The sequence below is a fragment of the Zeugodacus cucurbitae genome, chromosome 6, assembly GCF_028554725.1.
Source record: "Zeugodacus cucurbitae isolate PBARC_wt_2022May chromosome 6, idZeuCucr1.2, whole genome shotgun sequence".
Classification (NCBI taxonomy): domain Eukaryota; kingdom Metazoa; phylum Arthropoda; class Insecta; order Diptera; family Tephritidae; genus Zeugodacus; species Zeugodacus cucurbitae.
In genome coordinates, this window is record NC_071671.1 from 20972377 (window position 1) to 20990861 (window position 18485).

At 34.8% G+C, this 18485-nt stretch overlaps 1 protein-coding gene across 13 annotated transcripts in view; it reads right to left on the minus strand.

Annotated features, from left to right (window-relative positions):
• LOC105220342 (protein kinase C, brain isozyme) overlaps positions 1 to 18485 on the minus strand; it is a 699782-nt gene that overhangs the window by 174005 nt on the left and 507292 nt on the right. For 8 of the 13 annotated variants that reach the window (XM_054234422.1, XM_054234415.1, XM_054234412.1 and 5 more), the window contains 11 exons: positions 9089 to 9217; positions 8591 to 8747; positions 8041 to 8158; positions 7658 to 7768; positions 7415 to 7543; positions 6913 to 7178; positions 6442 to 6643; positions 5248 to 5436; positions 3661 to 3801; positions 3183 to 3533; positions 3022 to 3125 (listed from right to left, as the gene is read on the minus strand). The exons of the other annotated variants lie outside the window; for them this stretch is intronic. In XM_054234422.1, coding sequence (XP_054090397.1) covers positions 3381 to 3533; positions 3661 to 3801; positions 5248 to 5436; positions 6442 to 6643; positions 6913 to 7178; positions 7415 to 7543; positions 7658 to 7768; positions 8041 to 8158; positions 8591 to 8747; positions 9089 to 9217 — 1595 coding nt within the window. In that variant the 3' untranslated portion in view covers positions 3022 to 3125; positions 3183 to 3380. Of the gene's footprint in view, positions 1 to 3021; positions 3126 to 3182; positions 3534 to 3660; positions 3802 to 5247; positions 5437 to 6441; positions 6644 to 6912; positions 7179 to 7414; positions 7544 to 7657; positions 7769 to 8040; positions 8159 to 8590; positions 8748 to 9088; positions 9218 to 18485 lie in introns of those variants that run through there. 13 annotated transcript variants of the gene reach the window in all.

Genomic DNA, 18485 nt, shown 5'->3' on the forward strand with positions numbered 1-18485 from the left:
CTACCTTTTTTAATGTACTAAAATTAAAAAAAAAATTAAATGAATACAAATATTAAGCATAAATTTGAAACTTACGCAACAATTTTTATTATTACATTTTTAGTACTAATATTTTATTGAACTAATTTTTTAATATTTACTTGCTTAGCGGAAAAATTAGATAATTTAAAATTTTATCCGTAAAATATGTATCAAATTGATGACTCTACTATAAATTCATTAATCTATTTATATCTATTGCATTATATTTTCCACGCGAATATTTTTAACGAACTCTTTTCAATATATCTACCGTTGTATTTCAGCAGTAAATTTTTTTTTTTACCGGAAATTTAAATTTTCGCTTCACACAGGCAGTTCATTGTGTGTGAACATATGTACATACAAAAACAATTTCAAGTCTAAAATCAATTTCCCTTTTTAGAACATAAAGTGATGCGTTTTGTTTTATATTTATCATAATTTTGTAAACATTAACATGTGACATTTTGTAACTAGAAAATTAAAAAAATTAAAATTAATAATTTATTAAATATTTTAAAACAATAAAAATAGAATGACAGAAGAAATGTTTAAGTACTAAATTATCAAATAATTATTTTATTATTTATAATAAAGTTTCGTTTTAAATACAATATAAAAATCAAAATTAATAACTTCAAGAAGAAAAAAATTGTACTAAAAAGAGTATAACATTTTACCAAAAATTTCAACAAATTAATTTCAGTATAATAAAATTAGTAATTTAATAATCTTAAGCAATACTAATACAAGCATATACGAAAATATATAGTACTAAAGAAAAGGCTAAGTTCGTGTGCAAACGAACATTTTATACTCTCGAAATTTACTGATATAGTTTTATTAAGCTAACACACAATTTGGCCATTTATTCGGCCGAAGGTCCAATAGAATTTTTGAAAAACCTATAATTAGGTATATGGGAGCTGGGGTATTTTAACCATTTTTGGAAAAGAGACACACTATTAGGGGAAAAAGATTTCCTCTGAATTAAATTAAAATACCTGAGAGATTTACCGACATTTTCGGTAAAAAATCACCCTTAAGTACTGAGCTCTTAGTGTTCGACATCCGAGATCTTGAAAAGTTATAGTCCGATTTTGACAATTTTTACGCAGGTAATGAAACACCTCAAATGCAGTAATTGTGTAAAGTTTTATTTCGATATCTTTACTGGTTCTAATATATATATATTATAAAGTGAACGAATGGAATTCAAAATTGAGTTATATTTATGGAAGGAAATTTATATGAAGTTAGACTTCTATTGTCCATTCAAGAGTTCGAGTTATGGAGATCTTCGAGTTATAGAAGTTCGATTTATGGAAGTTCCATTGCATATCTTTCATTACTTTATTTATGGCTTAGTTACTCTTATGGCGCCAAGAAACACGTGTACCAAGTTTCATCTAGATATCTCAATTTATTTCTCAAGTGTTACTCTCTTAGCAATTTTGTTGCGAAGGTATAAAAACTAATTAAAATATTTAATACTCTAAAATGAGGATGTCATTCTATGTGATATTTGCACGTTGAAATTATGAGTACTAAAAATGTATGTGTACTAAAAACTCATACATTGTATTAAAATTAATATAAATTAAAATTTTAGTAGACATAATACTATATTATTAAAGTTGTTATTACTACGAACTGATATGTTCTAAAAAATAGGCCATTTATTTAAACACTTTTACTGCAATTCCTTTTTTCTTTTTTTTTTTGGTTATACATATACTTACTCATTTCCTTCCAATGTTGCTTTTGCGATTTTTTACCTGCGAAGGCAGGTTCACTTCCATATATGCATACACATACAAATTTATTTTGCTTCCCCACGAATGAATTTCCAATTGTGGCTGTGGCCTTTGACTGACATTTCCCCAAAAATTTGTTCTTCCTTGTAGCAACACATACTGCCAGCTGAAGACTTTGTTACTTGTAGCCTGCACCAACAACGCATTTTGTCTGCAACAATTTGCACAGTTGACTTACAAACCCACAAACCGATAATGCATTTGCATACTAAGTCATTCTGTGCCTTGCAATGCCATGCCATGCTATGCAATGATATGGCATATGTGGTTGCGGCTTACATAGCAAACTTGAAGCGTTTGCGTATCCTTATGCATACCCGCATATGTATGGGGGTTTTTATTCCAATCCTTGTATAAAGCAGCAACAGCAACACAGATCAGCTGCTACTTCAACTTGTACTAGCACAAACTCTGCTTTGTTTATATCTTTATAGTAAATAAGAATTTTCATGCTAAAGATTTGAAAGAACACTCACCTTTATTCTTGTCAATCAAAAAACACCACAAGTACTAATTATTGTTGTACTGTCTTCAAATGAATGTACGAGTATATTATGCTGAATTTATTTATTTTTCTAGAATTTAATCACAAACTTTACTTTATTCGCCCTTCGACTACATTATATATATATATTTCAAACATTGTTTTATACATAATAATAGTAATAATTTCCGGATTCATATACGAAAAACATATAAAGTCATTCTCATCCAAGTTCATCATAAACAACTTGTCAGTTTGTGTTAGGTCAGTTTTCTAGGTGAGAGAAGCATTATCGAAATTCGAGGTGTCCCTGCGATGTTTCTAAATTAACGAATATTTGTACTCATTGAGAGCTCGAAGGCACAATAGGCAGCTCCACTTCCCTTACTTCCGCTTTCACCCAATCAATTCGTGAACAATGGATGTGTGGTAACCGCAGACTGTGCATAGCGTCCGGCACCCAAGCGATTATTTGTCTTCATAGCGAGGAACTGTGAAATGAAAACGAATGCTACGAACGAGCTTTATGAGTATATTTTAATGAAAAATCCTTACGTGAAAATGCTTCGAAAAGGCGGCTTTCTTATCTCTGATATTTTTGTGTGTGATCTCCTCATCTTCAGCCTCGAAGTGATTTTGTTTCGCCAACTTTTCATAAGTCAAAACACCATAGGACCACCAATCGACAGTATGGTTATAGGATTCATAGTTTACGATCTCAAGTGAAACGTCCATAGATCTGTATATGATGTATGTATAATATTACCGCCTTTGTAGTACTCCATTACGAAGAATAAGCCACCCTGCAGAACAAAAAAGCCTAACCTCAAAATCTTAACAAACAATCAGATTCCACTTACCATAGTCTGAAAGCACCAGTGCAGTGAGATCAAAATATTTAACATTCGATAAAACAATATAATATCCGCGCATAAACTTTATACCAACTATGTCTATTTCGCTTCCGTTGCCTTCGTTTCCCACACTCGTCGCAGGAACGCAATGTCTTCAAGTATGTGGGCGAGTGTGTGTTTGCTGGTGTGGCGTATTCAGCCCATTTAAACGGGCACCGCATAGTCCGGATTCACGTAGGAGAAGCCTCCAAATTCCGTTTGATCCAAATTCATCATAAATACTTTATCCGTTGGTGTCAGATCCGTTTTCTCCGAAGTGAATTGCTTATCGAAATTTGAGACATCTTTGCGATGTTTCTGTGTGTGCGTAGTTCCAGGTATTTGCATATTAATTTCACAAAACGTAGTGAGAAAACAAAAATAGCCAATAAAATTAATTAATTTTTTCAAAATATTTTTCCGTTTTATTTTTGATTTCACTTACGATTTTCGGCTTAAATGGCGGTTGCACTTCACGATTCTCAATTTTCTCCCAATCGATGCGACGGAAGAATGGATGTATACGCACATCCGCCTCGCCGGTGGCCCCACAACCGAGCCGCTTGTTTGGTTGCTTGGTGAAGAACTGTAAGGAGAAGAGACAGGAAATAGGTTCAAATATTAATACAGAAATGTCATTTAAGTAGAATAAAGCTGAGCCTTGCTTGCTAAAAAGCGGAAGACTACTAGCCATAACTTTCCAGCAGTGGCAAGCTTTTAGATAAGTACTGTGGGTTAGGTCTATTTCTTTATATGAAAATATGTAACGTGCGTCGTTCAAAGAAAGCCTAAAAAGCTATAATTAGTAGGCGCACGTTTCTCTTTTCTCTATAGTTTTCTGAGCTTTTCGCATCTTTCCAATCTGATGTTATCTTGAAACATAATAAATTCAAGTGAATAAATATATATCTGATAATTGTTAGATAATTCAAACTAGCTTACGATTTAGAAAAGTCAGTATTTTGACCTTGGACGGATTTATACTTATTTTTACTCGTTAAGTATCAGATCGTATTAGAACCATCTATTTTGCATTTATATTTTTAAAGGCTCTACAAAAACTTGATCATCGTCTTTTCAAAGCTATTAACTATAAGGTACGATTGGCGGACTCAGCTTCCGGTGATAATGAAGTTGGAGACCACAGAAAAGTATAATCTAGCAATGACTGCATTCTGGTGGACTATATCACGTCCAAGATAACATTTATGATATGAAAAAAAATTTCCAAAAAATTCAAAAGCCTCCTTCAGCCAGATTAAAATTTGTATACTATTTCGTAACTTATCCTGATAGGACATATTTCAATCCTTATAGAAGGAAAAAAAAACCTCTCCCACTTCGTAAAACATATGTTGGGTAGTTTTCGGGTCGAGAGCTTTCAGAAAAGCTTTTTTACTATTTTTGTAATACTTTTCTGTTAAATTTATGTGTACGTTTTGCGAAGCTTCACAATTTCTGCAAATTTTTTTTTTTATCAAATCTAAGCTGAAGCCGCTACGATTCAAATTATAAAAATATTATAATAAATCACAAAAGCTCAACAAAAACTATTTTATAGAACAAATATAAACACACAATATATTCTGCTGCCAAAATATGCTAATTCACTAAAATATTCCGCAACAATATGCTTTAAAACTTTCACATTTTCAGTATAAAACTAAAATGCATTGACTACAGTTATTCACAACTAGTAAGGTCATTAAAATTTTATGCAAAAAGGATGCCATTAACAAAGAATGTATACAGTTGGCGCTTATAACTTATTCCACTTCCAATTTATATATGCACAAGTATCGTCCGGCAAGCATTTAAAATTAATTTAAGCCCAACGATAAATGTGTGAATAAGTCCAGCCAAAGCGTAAATGTAAATATAAACAATAGAACATAGCTTATGGCTTTAATCTTTAAGCTTTTGTGGTGCAGTAAAACAGTAAAACGCATTAAAAATAAATCGAATGGAGCTTGACATAAGTTCACAGAGCGTAATTATTTTTAGTTAACTCTATTTGCTGCATTTTACTTACCCCTTTGCACGCTTCTTTGGCTTCCTTGCTCAAACTCTTCGGATAGGAGACATTGTGATCGGTAATGGCAGCAAACAATTCTTCTTCATCCTCACCATCGAACGGTGGTTGACCGACGAGCATTTCGTAGAGTAGAACCCCATAAGCCCACCAATCTACCGATTTGCCGTAGGGCTGATATAGAATGATCTGTTGAGAGAAAGTGAGAGTTAAAGAATAGTAAGTGATGATAATGGTGGCGTATTAGTATTAGGGGATTTGAAAAAAAATGAGACTATAGATGTGAAAGCTTTAAGAAGCTTTTGCAATTTTTTACTATTTTGTGAAACTTTATGAAATGTTGAATAGTTGAGACGCAGTTAAGTTAAGGGCTAAAAATTCTAAATACATTTGAGACTGTAATGTGTAAGCTTTTTAAAGTTTTTATAAGAATGCGACAAATTACGAATTATCCATTATTTGAGGCGTATTTAAGATGAAGATTAAGAGTTTTACTTACATTTGAAACAGCAGATGTGAAAGTTTTGAGACGCTTTCAATGCTTTTACTATTATTCAACAAATTATAAATAATTCAATATTTTAGATGCAGTGCACATATGTATATTTTAAACAGTAGATGTAAACGCTTCAATAAGCTTTTGAGAGATTTTACTATTGTATGAAATTTTAATTTAGCACCCAATATTTTAAACGTACTTAAGATAAGGATAAAACCATTCTACTTTTAAAAAAAAATTTCACAGTAGATGTGAAAACTTGAAGAAGCTTTTTAAAGCTTTTAAGACCTTGTTAAGATAAGGAATACGAGTTTTTCCACACTAATATAAATGGAATCTTCCACTTAACTGCTTCGAGCTATTAAACAACATTCCTAGCCGACCGCCGTCGACATTATTGCTTAAGTACTCTAGAGACGCAATTAACTTTTGCTAAGCAGATAAATAAAAAAAAAACTTGGAAAATTGGTTGTGTTAAAAAACCAAGCCTCAAAACGCGCAAAGCCACATACATATCGACTTGAATCGGAACTAATTAGTGTGGGCAGACAGACACTTAAACGAAATTTTGTGTTTATCTTTGAAATGAAATCGAAATTTGTGTCCCATTTATTTTGGCAATCACTTGCCCCAGTAACAACACAAACATAAAAGTGTTTCCTTTCAACGACTGCATTGCGTATCCTTTTACTCACCTCGGGTGCTATGTAGTCGGGTGTGCCGCAAAATGTCTTTGTTGTCTTATCACCAATAATATTCTCCTTACACATGCCAAAGTCGGCAATTTTCACATGACCATCGGCATCCAACAGAACATTGTCCAATTTCAAATCACGATACAAAATGCCTTTAGTGTGTAGGAAGAAGAGCCCAACGGCGATTTCGGCTGCGTAAAAGCTAATAGAAAGTAGACAAAAAGAGAAATCAAAGAAAACATTGAAAAGGTATGTTTGTAAAGAAAATAATGTAGTAAAATGAAAAAAGCGCTTTAAAATGAAATTGTAAAAAGAAACCAATGAAAATAATACACTGCTGAGATTGGCCACTTCACAGAAGTCAATCAACGGCATAAAAGTCACTTGCGTTAGTCAATAAAATCGAATGGTTGGCTTTTTTCTTCCTTTTTGCTTTCTTCTTCGCTTTTTATTCTTCTTCGTTTTACTTACACCGCGACCGGCTCCTTGAATTTGCCAAATTGTTGTATTTGAAACATTAAATCGCCACCATTGACATACTCCATGACAAAGAAGAGACGATCCAGTGTTTGGAAGCATGAGTGCAGCTGCACTAGGAATGGCGGCTTTTCACCCAAAGCCAAAACACGTTTCTCAATCATTGTACATTCGACATCATCGTCTTGTATGATGACATCCTTTTTGAGTATTTTAATGGCGTAGAGATCTTCGGTGCCCTTGCGTTCGGCCAACATGACCTGGAGCAGGTTGAGAAGCAAAAAAAAAAACAGTTATGAAAAAAGGAGAAGTTTTATGATTTTTCAGGAATATCATAACTTTTTAAGTAAAAAATGAGTCAATAAAATTTTCTCCAAATCTACAAACATAAGCACTCTTTAAATTTGTATTCAAACAAACTTAAGCTATCAATAACATGACAATTGCTTTTCTTCAATAATTTTACTGCTTCAACTCCTCACTTCAGCACACTCACCTTGCCGAATGAACCTTTGCCCAGCACTTTTATGAAATTGAAATCTGTGGCACGTATCATATCCTTTTTGGATTGTGTCTGTCCATTTGTATCGCGGCGCATCACCAGTGGTTTCTTTTGTGATGATTTCTGCGAATGAAATGCGAGTAGAATGGACTAAGTAAGTGAATGAGGTAAGAGTGAGGTATCAATTAATATTTCTCAAATTGGCTATTTTGTTTTGGGTTTTTTTCTGCAATTTACCCGCATTTGACTTTTGAGTTTAAGTAGATCTTGTGTGGCATCAGCGCATGGCACATTGTAGTATTCACCCTCCTCTTGTGTGAGCAATTTGAACCAGCCATCCGCGGGATTCTGGAAAATTTGAAAGAGCCATTGAAAGATTTCAGAATGTAACAACAATTTTTCAAATGGAGTACAGTTTCTTAAAAAACTTAATCGAATCTAGAGGATTCAAGTTTGAAAAGAAACATTTCAATATAGTAGTTCAAGAGTCCCATCTGTGCCTTAGTCTTAGAATATAGATATGATTTGTGCTTTATTACTCTCTATCATATCACAATCGATTCACTCTAAGCCTACTTTTATGGCATTCTTAACCTTATAAAAGTACTCTACCAACTCACCTTAATAACTTCCGATATGCCAAAGGATAAAGCGCCCATAAAATCATTGCGCGATGTACGATCCCAATCCCAGACCTCGATAAGTACACGCCGATCTTTGTCTTCTGGCTTAAGATCACTAAAATAAGATAAAGTTTTCAAATTATATTATGGATATAGAAAAATCAAGCAGTTGTCCCAAAAAGCTTGGGTTATTTATTGGACATCCAGAGTGTAGGATTTAATTCGTTTTCTTTGAAAATACATATAGGGAATGCATTTAGGGAATTTTAAAATACATATGGAATGGAAATCAAACTACCATTTGGTCATGAAAAGCTTTTAAGAACTTTCAACTCTAAGTCAGGTTAGATACTTTCATAAGTCGTTAACTGCAGCTTTCATACTAAGCTAGTAAGCTTTCAGAGAATAGTCATAATTTGAACGATTTTTAGAGCTTTTGCTTTTAGATGCTTTCACATTGCACAAAAAAGCTTTCACATAATATAATAAGCTTTTCCAAGTTTATTCATCATTACTCACTATTTGATTTGTATTAATAATTACTCACTATTTGATGGTCTCATTCCAAATGGGATTCAGACATGCTTTAATGGTGCGCGTCTTCTTCTTTGACTTTTCATACTCATCTGGAATGAGTTTAACCTTAACATAGGGATCGCTAAGACCATTCGGGTCCATTGGAATGAGATTACGGCCTTCTTTGACTGAAATGAAGTTGAATTATTTAAAATTTAATTTTAATGTATTTATTAACACTAATATTTTAATATCAAATGAAGTGCATATATTATTAAAAATCACTTAAAAAGGTTAATACTAAGAATTTAATATATTGAAGAGGGGAAATTTTTCACAAATAAGTTGAAAACAGAATAATAAAAATAAAATAATTTCATTGAAAATTAAGTTTAAAAATTAAATAAATAAATATTTATAAAAAATAATTGAAAAGAAACGAATAAAAAATAATATAAAAACATTTTTAATTAAATTATATATTAAATTTATATAAAATATTTTTTATACCAAAAGTCTATAAACTTACTTTGCACAGTCAGCAAATTCTCCTTCACATTCAATTCCAAATTGATGCGCCCACGGCGTTCGGTGTGATCGCAACCGCATAAGCTCGGAACATTCTCCTTGCAGCGGGCATGCACATTCATGTCACATGCTGTTTGTTTGTCGTTAGAGTAAAAGCCAAGTAGAGGTGGAAAAGTAGCGAAAAAAGTGTGCGTTTATTAAAAATTATATTCAAATCAGTATTTGTGTATTTGGCATAAAATGAAAAAAAAAGGAAAAAAGACTTTTGCAAACAACGTGCAGCTTTTGGATTCCTATGTACGAGTAGTGCATAAATTTTGCAACAACTAAATTTTGCCGAACTGTTCTTAATATATTAAAGTCTTGTTTATTGAGATTTTCAATAATAAAAATATTCATTTGCGAAAGTAACACAATTAAAATATTAACATACTGCTTATGGAATTTATTTTTATTTTTTTGATTTTTCAACTTCTCCTAACCTTATTTATTAGTAATTGAAGACATAAAATCTCTCAACTTAACATAATTATTGATTATTGAAGTCAATTCAAAGTTGTTTATTGGGCATATCTTAACTAATGCCTGAGGCCTAAAATTAAGGAATTAATTTGATATAAGTTATTTCAATCTAACATAACATCTCATAAATAAGGAAATTATGGTTGCAAAAGATTTAAAGATAACATATGTCGTTTCTGAACTGAATAATAAACTCAAGTCAACTTAATCAAACTAATTTGAAGTTATTTCAAGTTGAATCAATTTAACATAACCTTACTTATTGTGTTATGGCACTTGAAATTAAGTTTCAAACTAACTTAATTTATTGTCAACTACGAAATTTAAAAAAATGTAGCTTAATTTAAAACAATTTTTGATTTAAACTCAACATAACCAAACTATTGTATTGTGTTTTAAAAGTGAAAATATTAAAGGAAATGCTCCAAGTAATTTCTAAATAATGTAAATTACAACGCTGAAATATTTCAACTATCCACCGTTATAGCCCCATAACTTTTCTAAGGTCATGTTAATTCACCTCATTTACTTGACTTCGCTATGAATAACACTGATTGACATAATTATCAAGCAATTTGTAATCATCAAGCTTTTGCGCTGGGCGCGGAAATTACAACGAACTGCAACAACGGGGGGAAATGCAAGCAAATTCGAGTAAATATCCTGGGGCAATTAACACATCAACTAATGAATGGTATATACATACATACATCAGCATAATCGTATTTACCGTAAATCAATAGTAAATCAACTCGTTCAAATGGGCAACAGGGGAATTCCATTTAAATGGCAAACGGAAATTATGATTTCGAGACAAGTTGTCGATAATAAAATGTATTTGTTGTAAATAGTTAGTAATTGTTGTTATTGTTTGTAGCATTAACTGCAATAACTGAATAATATTTAATTGGAGTTATCACATAATAGCACAGTGTGGCATTTGTTAGTGTTGCAACGTGTGCCATGCAACAAGCTTTCACGAGGCAAGCAGTGTCAATGTAAATCATTCCCGAACAGAACTTAGCCTCAGCAATGTTGCATTGCAATTCAATTCGTATTCAATTGCGATTTGTTGGTTGGCGTGCGTTGAATACGGCTTTCGTGCGGAAATTGAAATCTCAATGAATGCACGTGATTTATTTACGAAGCGAGGAGAAACACACGTTTGTGCTAGTGTGTGCGCGTGTGGAGGGATTGCAACAGGTCGCAAAAATGTTTCACTTCATCCATTTTTAACTGCATGACTTGCATTATAGACACATTTTTGCATTGTCATGGTGAATATGAAAAAATGTGGAAAATAATAAGAGGTGCCCAGAGCTTTTAGCTGGAATTATTAGAGCATGTCTAATCTGCATTCATTGCCTAAATTACTGCCTAAATAAAGATACCTGAGAGATTTACCGAAATTTTTGTTGAAAAATTACCATGGCACACTGAGTTCATATTCGGTATTCGATGCTTAAAAAAGTTATAGTCTGATTTCGACAATTTTTTCACAAGTGATGCCACAGATTTGTGTATAGTTTTATTTCACTATCTTCATTGGTTCCTTAAGATGGAGTTCAAAATTTAGTTACACGGAAGTTTCGTGGTTGTGAACCGATTTCATCCATTTTCCACACGTGTTATCAGAGTGACAAGAAAATATTATATACCGAATTTCATTCGAATCGGTCAATTAGTTCCTGAGATCTGGTTTTTGACCCATAAGTGGGCGATGCCACGCCCATTTTCCTTTTTGTAAAAAATCTGAGTGCAGCTTCCTTCTGTAATTTCTTCTGTAAAATTAAGTATTTCTGACGTTTTTCGTTAGTGAGTTAATCTACTTTTAGTAACCTAACCTTTGTATGGGAAGTGGGCGTGGTTTTCGGCTTTCGCCATTTTGTGGGCGTGGTAGTAGTCCTATTACGCCCATCTTCGAACTTAACCTTCTTACGGTGCCAAGGAACACGTGTTCCAAGTTTCATCAAAATATCTCAATTGCACGGACGGACGGACAGACAACCATCCGGATTTGAACTTTACTGGTCACCCTGATCATTTTAATATACAGTGGCGTGCAATACTGGTTGGATGTTTGTCAAATTTCAACATAAGATGCAATAAAAATGTAAATAATTATTCGATTTGCTTGAAATTTGGAATTTTAATTCTTTATTTATTTCTTTGAATGTAATGTAATACAAAAAATTAGAAAAGGAAACATAAACCAATAATTTCATAGGAAAACCACAACAAGCTCATGAGTCCAGTTTTGCACGCCAACCTCAGTACTATTTAATCGTTTTGGCATACTTTCCACTAATTTTTCAATCGTATTACGAGGAATATTTGTCCAGGGTATCTAGACACGCTCCCAAAGCTCATTCAATTTAGTTGGCGGATAATCGTACTGGCACAGACATCGTTTTGCATAGCCCACAAATTTTCAATTTGATAATCTTCCTTTCTCATTATTCTGTCTATTTTGTGTATTGGAGCGACGTTTCACCAAGTGAAACATGCACACACCATTATACCACCGCCGCCGTATTTTATGGTTTCTTTAATTTGATATTGTTGGAATTGCTCGTTGGACCGATGCCAATAATATGACTTACCATCAGTAAGGTAGCGATTGATCTTCGTTTCATCAGACCATATAACCCGTTTCCAATCTTCAACTGATCAATTTTTGCATTTTCGGCTAAACTGGACCCGTGCAGCAATATTTTTTTTGACAGAGCAGGTTTCTTTTGCTTAACAGATGCGATTAAACCAATTTTTTTAAGCTCTTCTGGTCCATTCACTGGTTTGCTTGTTAATGACTTGAGTAGCCTCCTTAGGGGTTAATTTGAAGTTCTTACGAACTAACCGCTCCATATGACGAAGATCACAGTCACTCATTTCTGGTTGTTTGTTTGAAATAACACAATGATACAGTTTTCCAAATTCTGTGAAATTTTCTGAATTTCTCCTCAATTAAATTGAATGTACGAATTGTAGACACTTAAAAATGCCAAAATAAACAATGCGTACCTAAAATCTCATTGTCTTCTTTCAGAAAAGTAACGGTAAATCAAAATTAAAGTGTACTGAGGCTGGCGTGCAAAACTGGACGCATGAGTTTTTTGTGGTTTTCCTATGAAATTATTACTTTATATTTCGTTTTCTAATATTTTGTAGTAAATTACATTTATGTTATGTTGCAGCGAACACAGGAGAGCGAAATAAAAAAAAATAAAGAAAAATGCTACAAAAGCTACAAGGAATTTTTGTAAAAGTATGCAGCGGAATAGCATAAATAGTTGTTAAATATCGGGCACATAATGGACAACGTCGTGTAGCTGCACTCTACATCAAACGAATGGCTTTTCTCGTGACTAAGCAGATGACTAGCAAACACAGAGTGACACTCAAAAATAGTCATAAAAATATGAAGCATTATGAAACATTTTATGTTCAGAGTAAGTGGCTGTGGTTGGGTATAAAGAAATTGCAGAAAGTGAAGGAAGGTACAAAAATGCCGGACGGCAAAGAAAAGTATCTTTAGAATGTTATTATTTCCAACTGATCGTGTCTACTTACTAGTTCTAATACTCAACTTTACTACTTAATTGAATTAAATTTCACGGAAAAGATAAAAGTAAAACATATTTTATTACGACAAACCAAATTTATCTCGAATATGTGTATACCAGTTTTTGAATTTCCAGTACTATACATATTAGTTAGTTGTTTGTGTCAATGCAATTCTGGTACATATTTGAATCTATAATAATTTATACCAGTTATTCCTAACTTTTGTAACAGTTTACAAATGTACTTATAACACTTTAAAACTTCATATTTATACCAGTTGTACGATTTTTAATTTTCATATTTTATTCGATTAAACTTTGTTTTTGTTTTATTTTGTAAATATTTACACCGATTTTAATATTTAATCGGTTGGTATTACGAAATTTAAATTAATAAATTTGTATACCAGTTGTAAAACCATTGTTGTCTGTTTTTACAATTCATATACATTTGAGATAAAAAATCAAAATTTAAATACAAATCTAAATTTATTAAAATTTAGAACATTTGGATTTGATACCAGTTCTTGTATGTTGAAATCAGGGTCTCTATAGAATTTTGGAGGATGGGATCATGTGTAGAAGTTCACGCAAGTGAGGAAAGTTTTTGATTGTCATTCACTTGGGAGTGGCCAGAAACGATTCTTCTCCACATGGTTCAAGCAGCTCACGACTTCCGGTTTTAGACCAAGTATCCTCTGGGTAGCCAACAGACATCCGTTTGAAGGCGAGCTAAAGTGAGAAGGCGAAGCCCGCTTATGCGGTTGTGCGTAGGGTTTGGGACCCACCACATAAAAACACCCCCCAATGAAAAATCTACGAAAGCCTCGGATGAGACACCCCCCTTTTGATGACGACCCCTGCAAACGTTTTAAGGATAATGATATAAGGGCATGCACCTGGAATGTCCGGACCCTTAATTGGGAAGGTACCTCTGCCCAGCTGGTTGATGTCCTCATACGACTTAAGGCTGACATCACCGCCATCCAAGAAGTGCGATGGACAGGACAAGGACGGAAGAAGGTGGGTCCTTGTGACATCTACTACAGCGGCCATATAAAGGAGCGCAAATTTGGTGTAGGATTTGTGGTGGGAGAGTGACTCCGTCGCAGAGTCCTGGCATTCACCCCGGTGGATGAACGTCTTGCCACAATCCGCATCAAAGCGAGGTTCTTCAACATATCGCTGATTTGCGCCCACGCCCCAACGGAAGAGAAGGACGATGTGACCAAAGATGCTTTCTATGAGCGCCTAGAACGCACCTATGAGCGCTGCCCCCGCCACGATGTAAAAGTCGTGCTTGGCGATTTTAACGCCAGGGTGGGTAAAGAAGGTGTCTTTGGCACAACAGTCGGAAAATTCAGCCTCCATGACGAAACACCGCCAAACGGCCTGAGGCTGATCGACTTCGCTGGGGCCCGAAATATGGTCGTCTGTAGTACCAGATTCCAGCATAAGAAAATACATCAAGCTAGTTGGCTGTCTCCTGATCGAAACACACGGAACCAAATCGATCACGTTGTGATAGACGGAAGACATGTCTCCTGTGTTTCAGACGTGCGTACGCTCCGAGGACCAAATATAGACTCGGACCATTATCTGGTCGCAGCGAAGATACGCACACGCCTCTGTGCAGCAAAGAATGCCCGTCAACAAACACAAGGAAGGTTCGACGTCGAAAAGCTGCAATCGCAACAGACAGCCACGAAATACTCTACTCGACTTGCACTCCTGCTCTCTAAGAGCACTCATCAGCATCTCGGTATAAGGGAACTGTGGAACGGCATCTCAAACTCACTGCGTACCGCTGCAGCCGAAACAATTGGTTTTCGGCAACGACAAAAAACAAGCTGGTACGATGAGGAGTGCCGTCTCGCAGCGGAGAGAAAACAGACTGCCTACCTCGCAACGTTGCAAACGACCACAACACGTGCGGGATGGGATAGATACCGAGAGCTGAAGAGGGAAGCGAGAAGCATCTGCAGACAAAAAAAGAAAGAGGCCGAAATGCGTGAGTACGAAGAGCTTGAGAAGCTGGCAGACAGAGGGAATGCTCGAAAATTTTATGAAAAAATGAAGCGACTTAACGAAGGTTTCAAGACCGGAGCATCCTCATATAGAGACCAAGGTGGTAATCTGGTAACCGATGTCCAGGGCATACTGGGATTATGGAGGGAATACTTCTCCGACCTGCTAAATGGCAGTGAGAGTACAACACCAGGAGATGGCGAACCCGATCCCCCAATCGATGACAATGGAACAGATGTTCCATTACCCGACCATGAAGAAATTCGAATAGCAATTACCCGCTTGAAGAACAACAAAGCAGCGGAGGCCGATAGATTACCGGCAGAACTATTCAAATACGTCGGCGAAGAACTGATAACGTGCATGCTTCTTGCAGAATATGGTCGGAAGAAAGCATGCCTGACGATTGGAATCTCAGTGTGCTCTGCCCAATCCATAAAAAGGGAGATCCCACAATCTGCGCCAATTACCGTGGGATCAACCTCCTAAATATCGCATACAAGGTTCTATCGAGCGTACTGTGTGAAAGACTAAAGACCGTCAACAAACTGATTGGACCTTATCAGTGTGGCTTTAGACCTGGAAAATCAAAAACGGACCAGATATTCACCATGCGCCAAATCTTGGAGAAGACCCGTGAAAAGAGGATCGACACATCTCTTTGTCGACTTTAAATTCGATAGCACGAAGAGGAGCTGCCTTTACGCCGCGATGTCTGAATTTGGTATCCCCGCGAAACTAATACGGCTGTGTAAGTTGACATTGAGCAACACCAAAAGCTCCGTCATGATCGGGAACGACCCCTCCGAGCCGTTCGAGGAAGGAAGGCCGGAGGAAGCCGAGGAAGGGGAAGGCCTCCCCTCCGTTGGAGGGACCAGGTGGAGAGCGACCTGGTTACACTTGGGATCTCCAACTGGCGCCGAACTGCGAAGGAGAGAGAGAGATGGCGCACTATCGTCGATTCGGCTATAACCGGCTAAACGGTTGCAACGCCAATCACATACATACATACATAACTACCATTAGTAAGTGAAAATTGAAATATTTTTATTCTATTCAGGAGATCAATTATTTATACCAGTTAGAAAAAATAAGTTATGCCAGTTCAATATTTATTATACATACATATAAAATGACTTTAGCTATGTGTATTTTTTAATAACTTCAATACATTAGCTAATATGATAATTATAGTATCCCCCAAACGTCCATTTAATCAGCCGTCACCCTTGTTTCGCTGCAACTCAACTGAATCAGCATAATTACAAATATCTACTTTTGCGTAATCTTCTGAACACATTTCAGGTTACTACGAACAGTTTTATGTTGTTGTTGTATTCTACTATCGGCTATATATAGCATGGATTACTAAAACGGCTTCTATGTTTATTAGCATATGGGTCATATTAGAAAGAAATTGTTAAGCCAAGTATAAAATTAGTTATACCATCTAACGGTACCATGGTTTATTGTAAGACAATGTAGAAGCCAAAGTATACGCCTAAGAGCAACAGTTTGCCTTATACATACATCCTATAAATATAGACCTCTGCCGGTTGAAACCAACAACGCAGCAGACAAAGTCTCATCAGCCAGTGTAAATTGAGCGCATAGCCATTTAACCAACCGCTTGAGGGCAACTTACCAACCAGCGCTGCCAATAAACCCAGCCGAACTTCTATAGCTTGTTACACAAACAAAGCAGCTACCAAATTAGTGGGCTGTGTTGACAAATAAACGCGTTAACTAACCACCAACGACATCACCATGTCAACTTGGTTCGTCATCAAAACCTACATTTCAAACAACAGAAGCGGCATATGCCCGCCGAACTGAATAGAGTTCATCATCATGCGCTTGGTAAGCATACAACTACCCCATTCCTGTGTAATGAAAGCGTATGACAAAACAAAAACAAGAGTACGAGTACCAAGAAAGCACAAAAGGCAGGTCAGGCATTGTGGTTATCAGCGTGACTACACGCCAGTTAGCCAACGTAATGAATTCCACTTGTGTGCCGGCAGTCTTGCTTGGCATTCATATCATAACAATGGAATTATACCAATTTATAAGTACCCAATTGTCATAGAGAACTGTTAACACAAATCAGGCGAAAATATTTGAGTACTGAAAAAGGGCTCTATACTGGTATAAAATTGATATAAAATATTAAAGTGTCCAAAAATCAACGAATATTAAAAAAAAATTCTTAAAAATTATGATTGACGTACATCACTTTAACTTTCTTGTATTTCCTAATAAATATAAGGTCTTAAAGACATCTATCATATGTTCTTATATCAAGTTTATACAAATTTTTCTTGATGTTTTATATAATGTATAATGAAAATACATTTGTTGGTTACTATAAGATTTTCAAAGGCTGACAAAATTACGTTAAAATAAATTAATCATATCAATTGCCATCTCTCTTTGCAATGTTTGACCTTGCCTATAAAAATTTATTTAGAAGAGAAGAACAAATGTATCTAGTATAATTATTAATACAAGAGGGAATTTAAATAATATAGTATAAATCAAACAATTTCAATTCGTCTACGCATGTCTATTTTATTTATTCCAGTTGATTTTTTCGATTCGTATAAAACTGGTATAATTATTTGTTTGAAGCTTTGGACAAGCAACATGTCGAATTTCAATTTTTAAAAGCTATATTGAAATTGAATTTTAGAAGAAAATTAAAACTGGCATAAACTGGTATAAACATATTAAAGGTACTAAATATAATTTTATTTCTATTTTTCTTATACATATTTAATTAAAAAAGCATTTATGAAATATTTACTTCATGATATGTAAGCATACCAAATAGATCAACCCTAAACTATATTATTTTCAATAATATCTTATGACATCCTCACTTTTGTGTTCCCCCAAAAAATCAAGCCATTGTTGTATTCTTTTTTGCTTTGCATTTTCAACACTCGTCGCTGGGGATCCGGAACTGAATATGTATCTATTGTTCTCAACAACACCGAGCACTGAGCGCCTCTAGGCCAAATATGTGCACATGCACATGATCGTACTCATATGTAAAATAATGCCTCTGTACAGTAAATATATGCAAATACGAAATAAAGGTATTATTTCCCTGTGTACTACTATTCGAATTGGTATGCATACAAATGTATATATATATGTATGTATGAATAATATTTTGTGTTTGCTTAGCGCATTCCAGCTGTAAGAATGGATGCTTATTACTCGTCCTCCCCAAATCAACCGACATTGGCGCACAAATATTTGAGTCAGCTGTACAGTTGC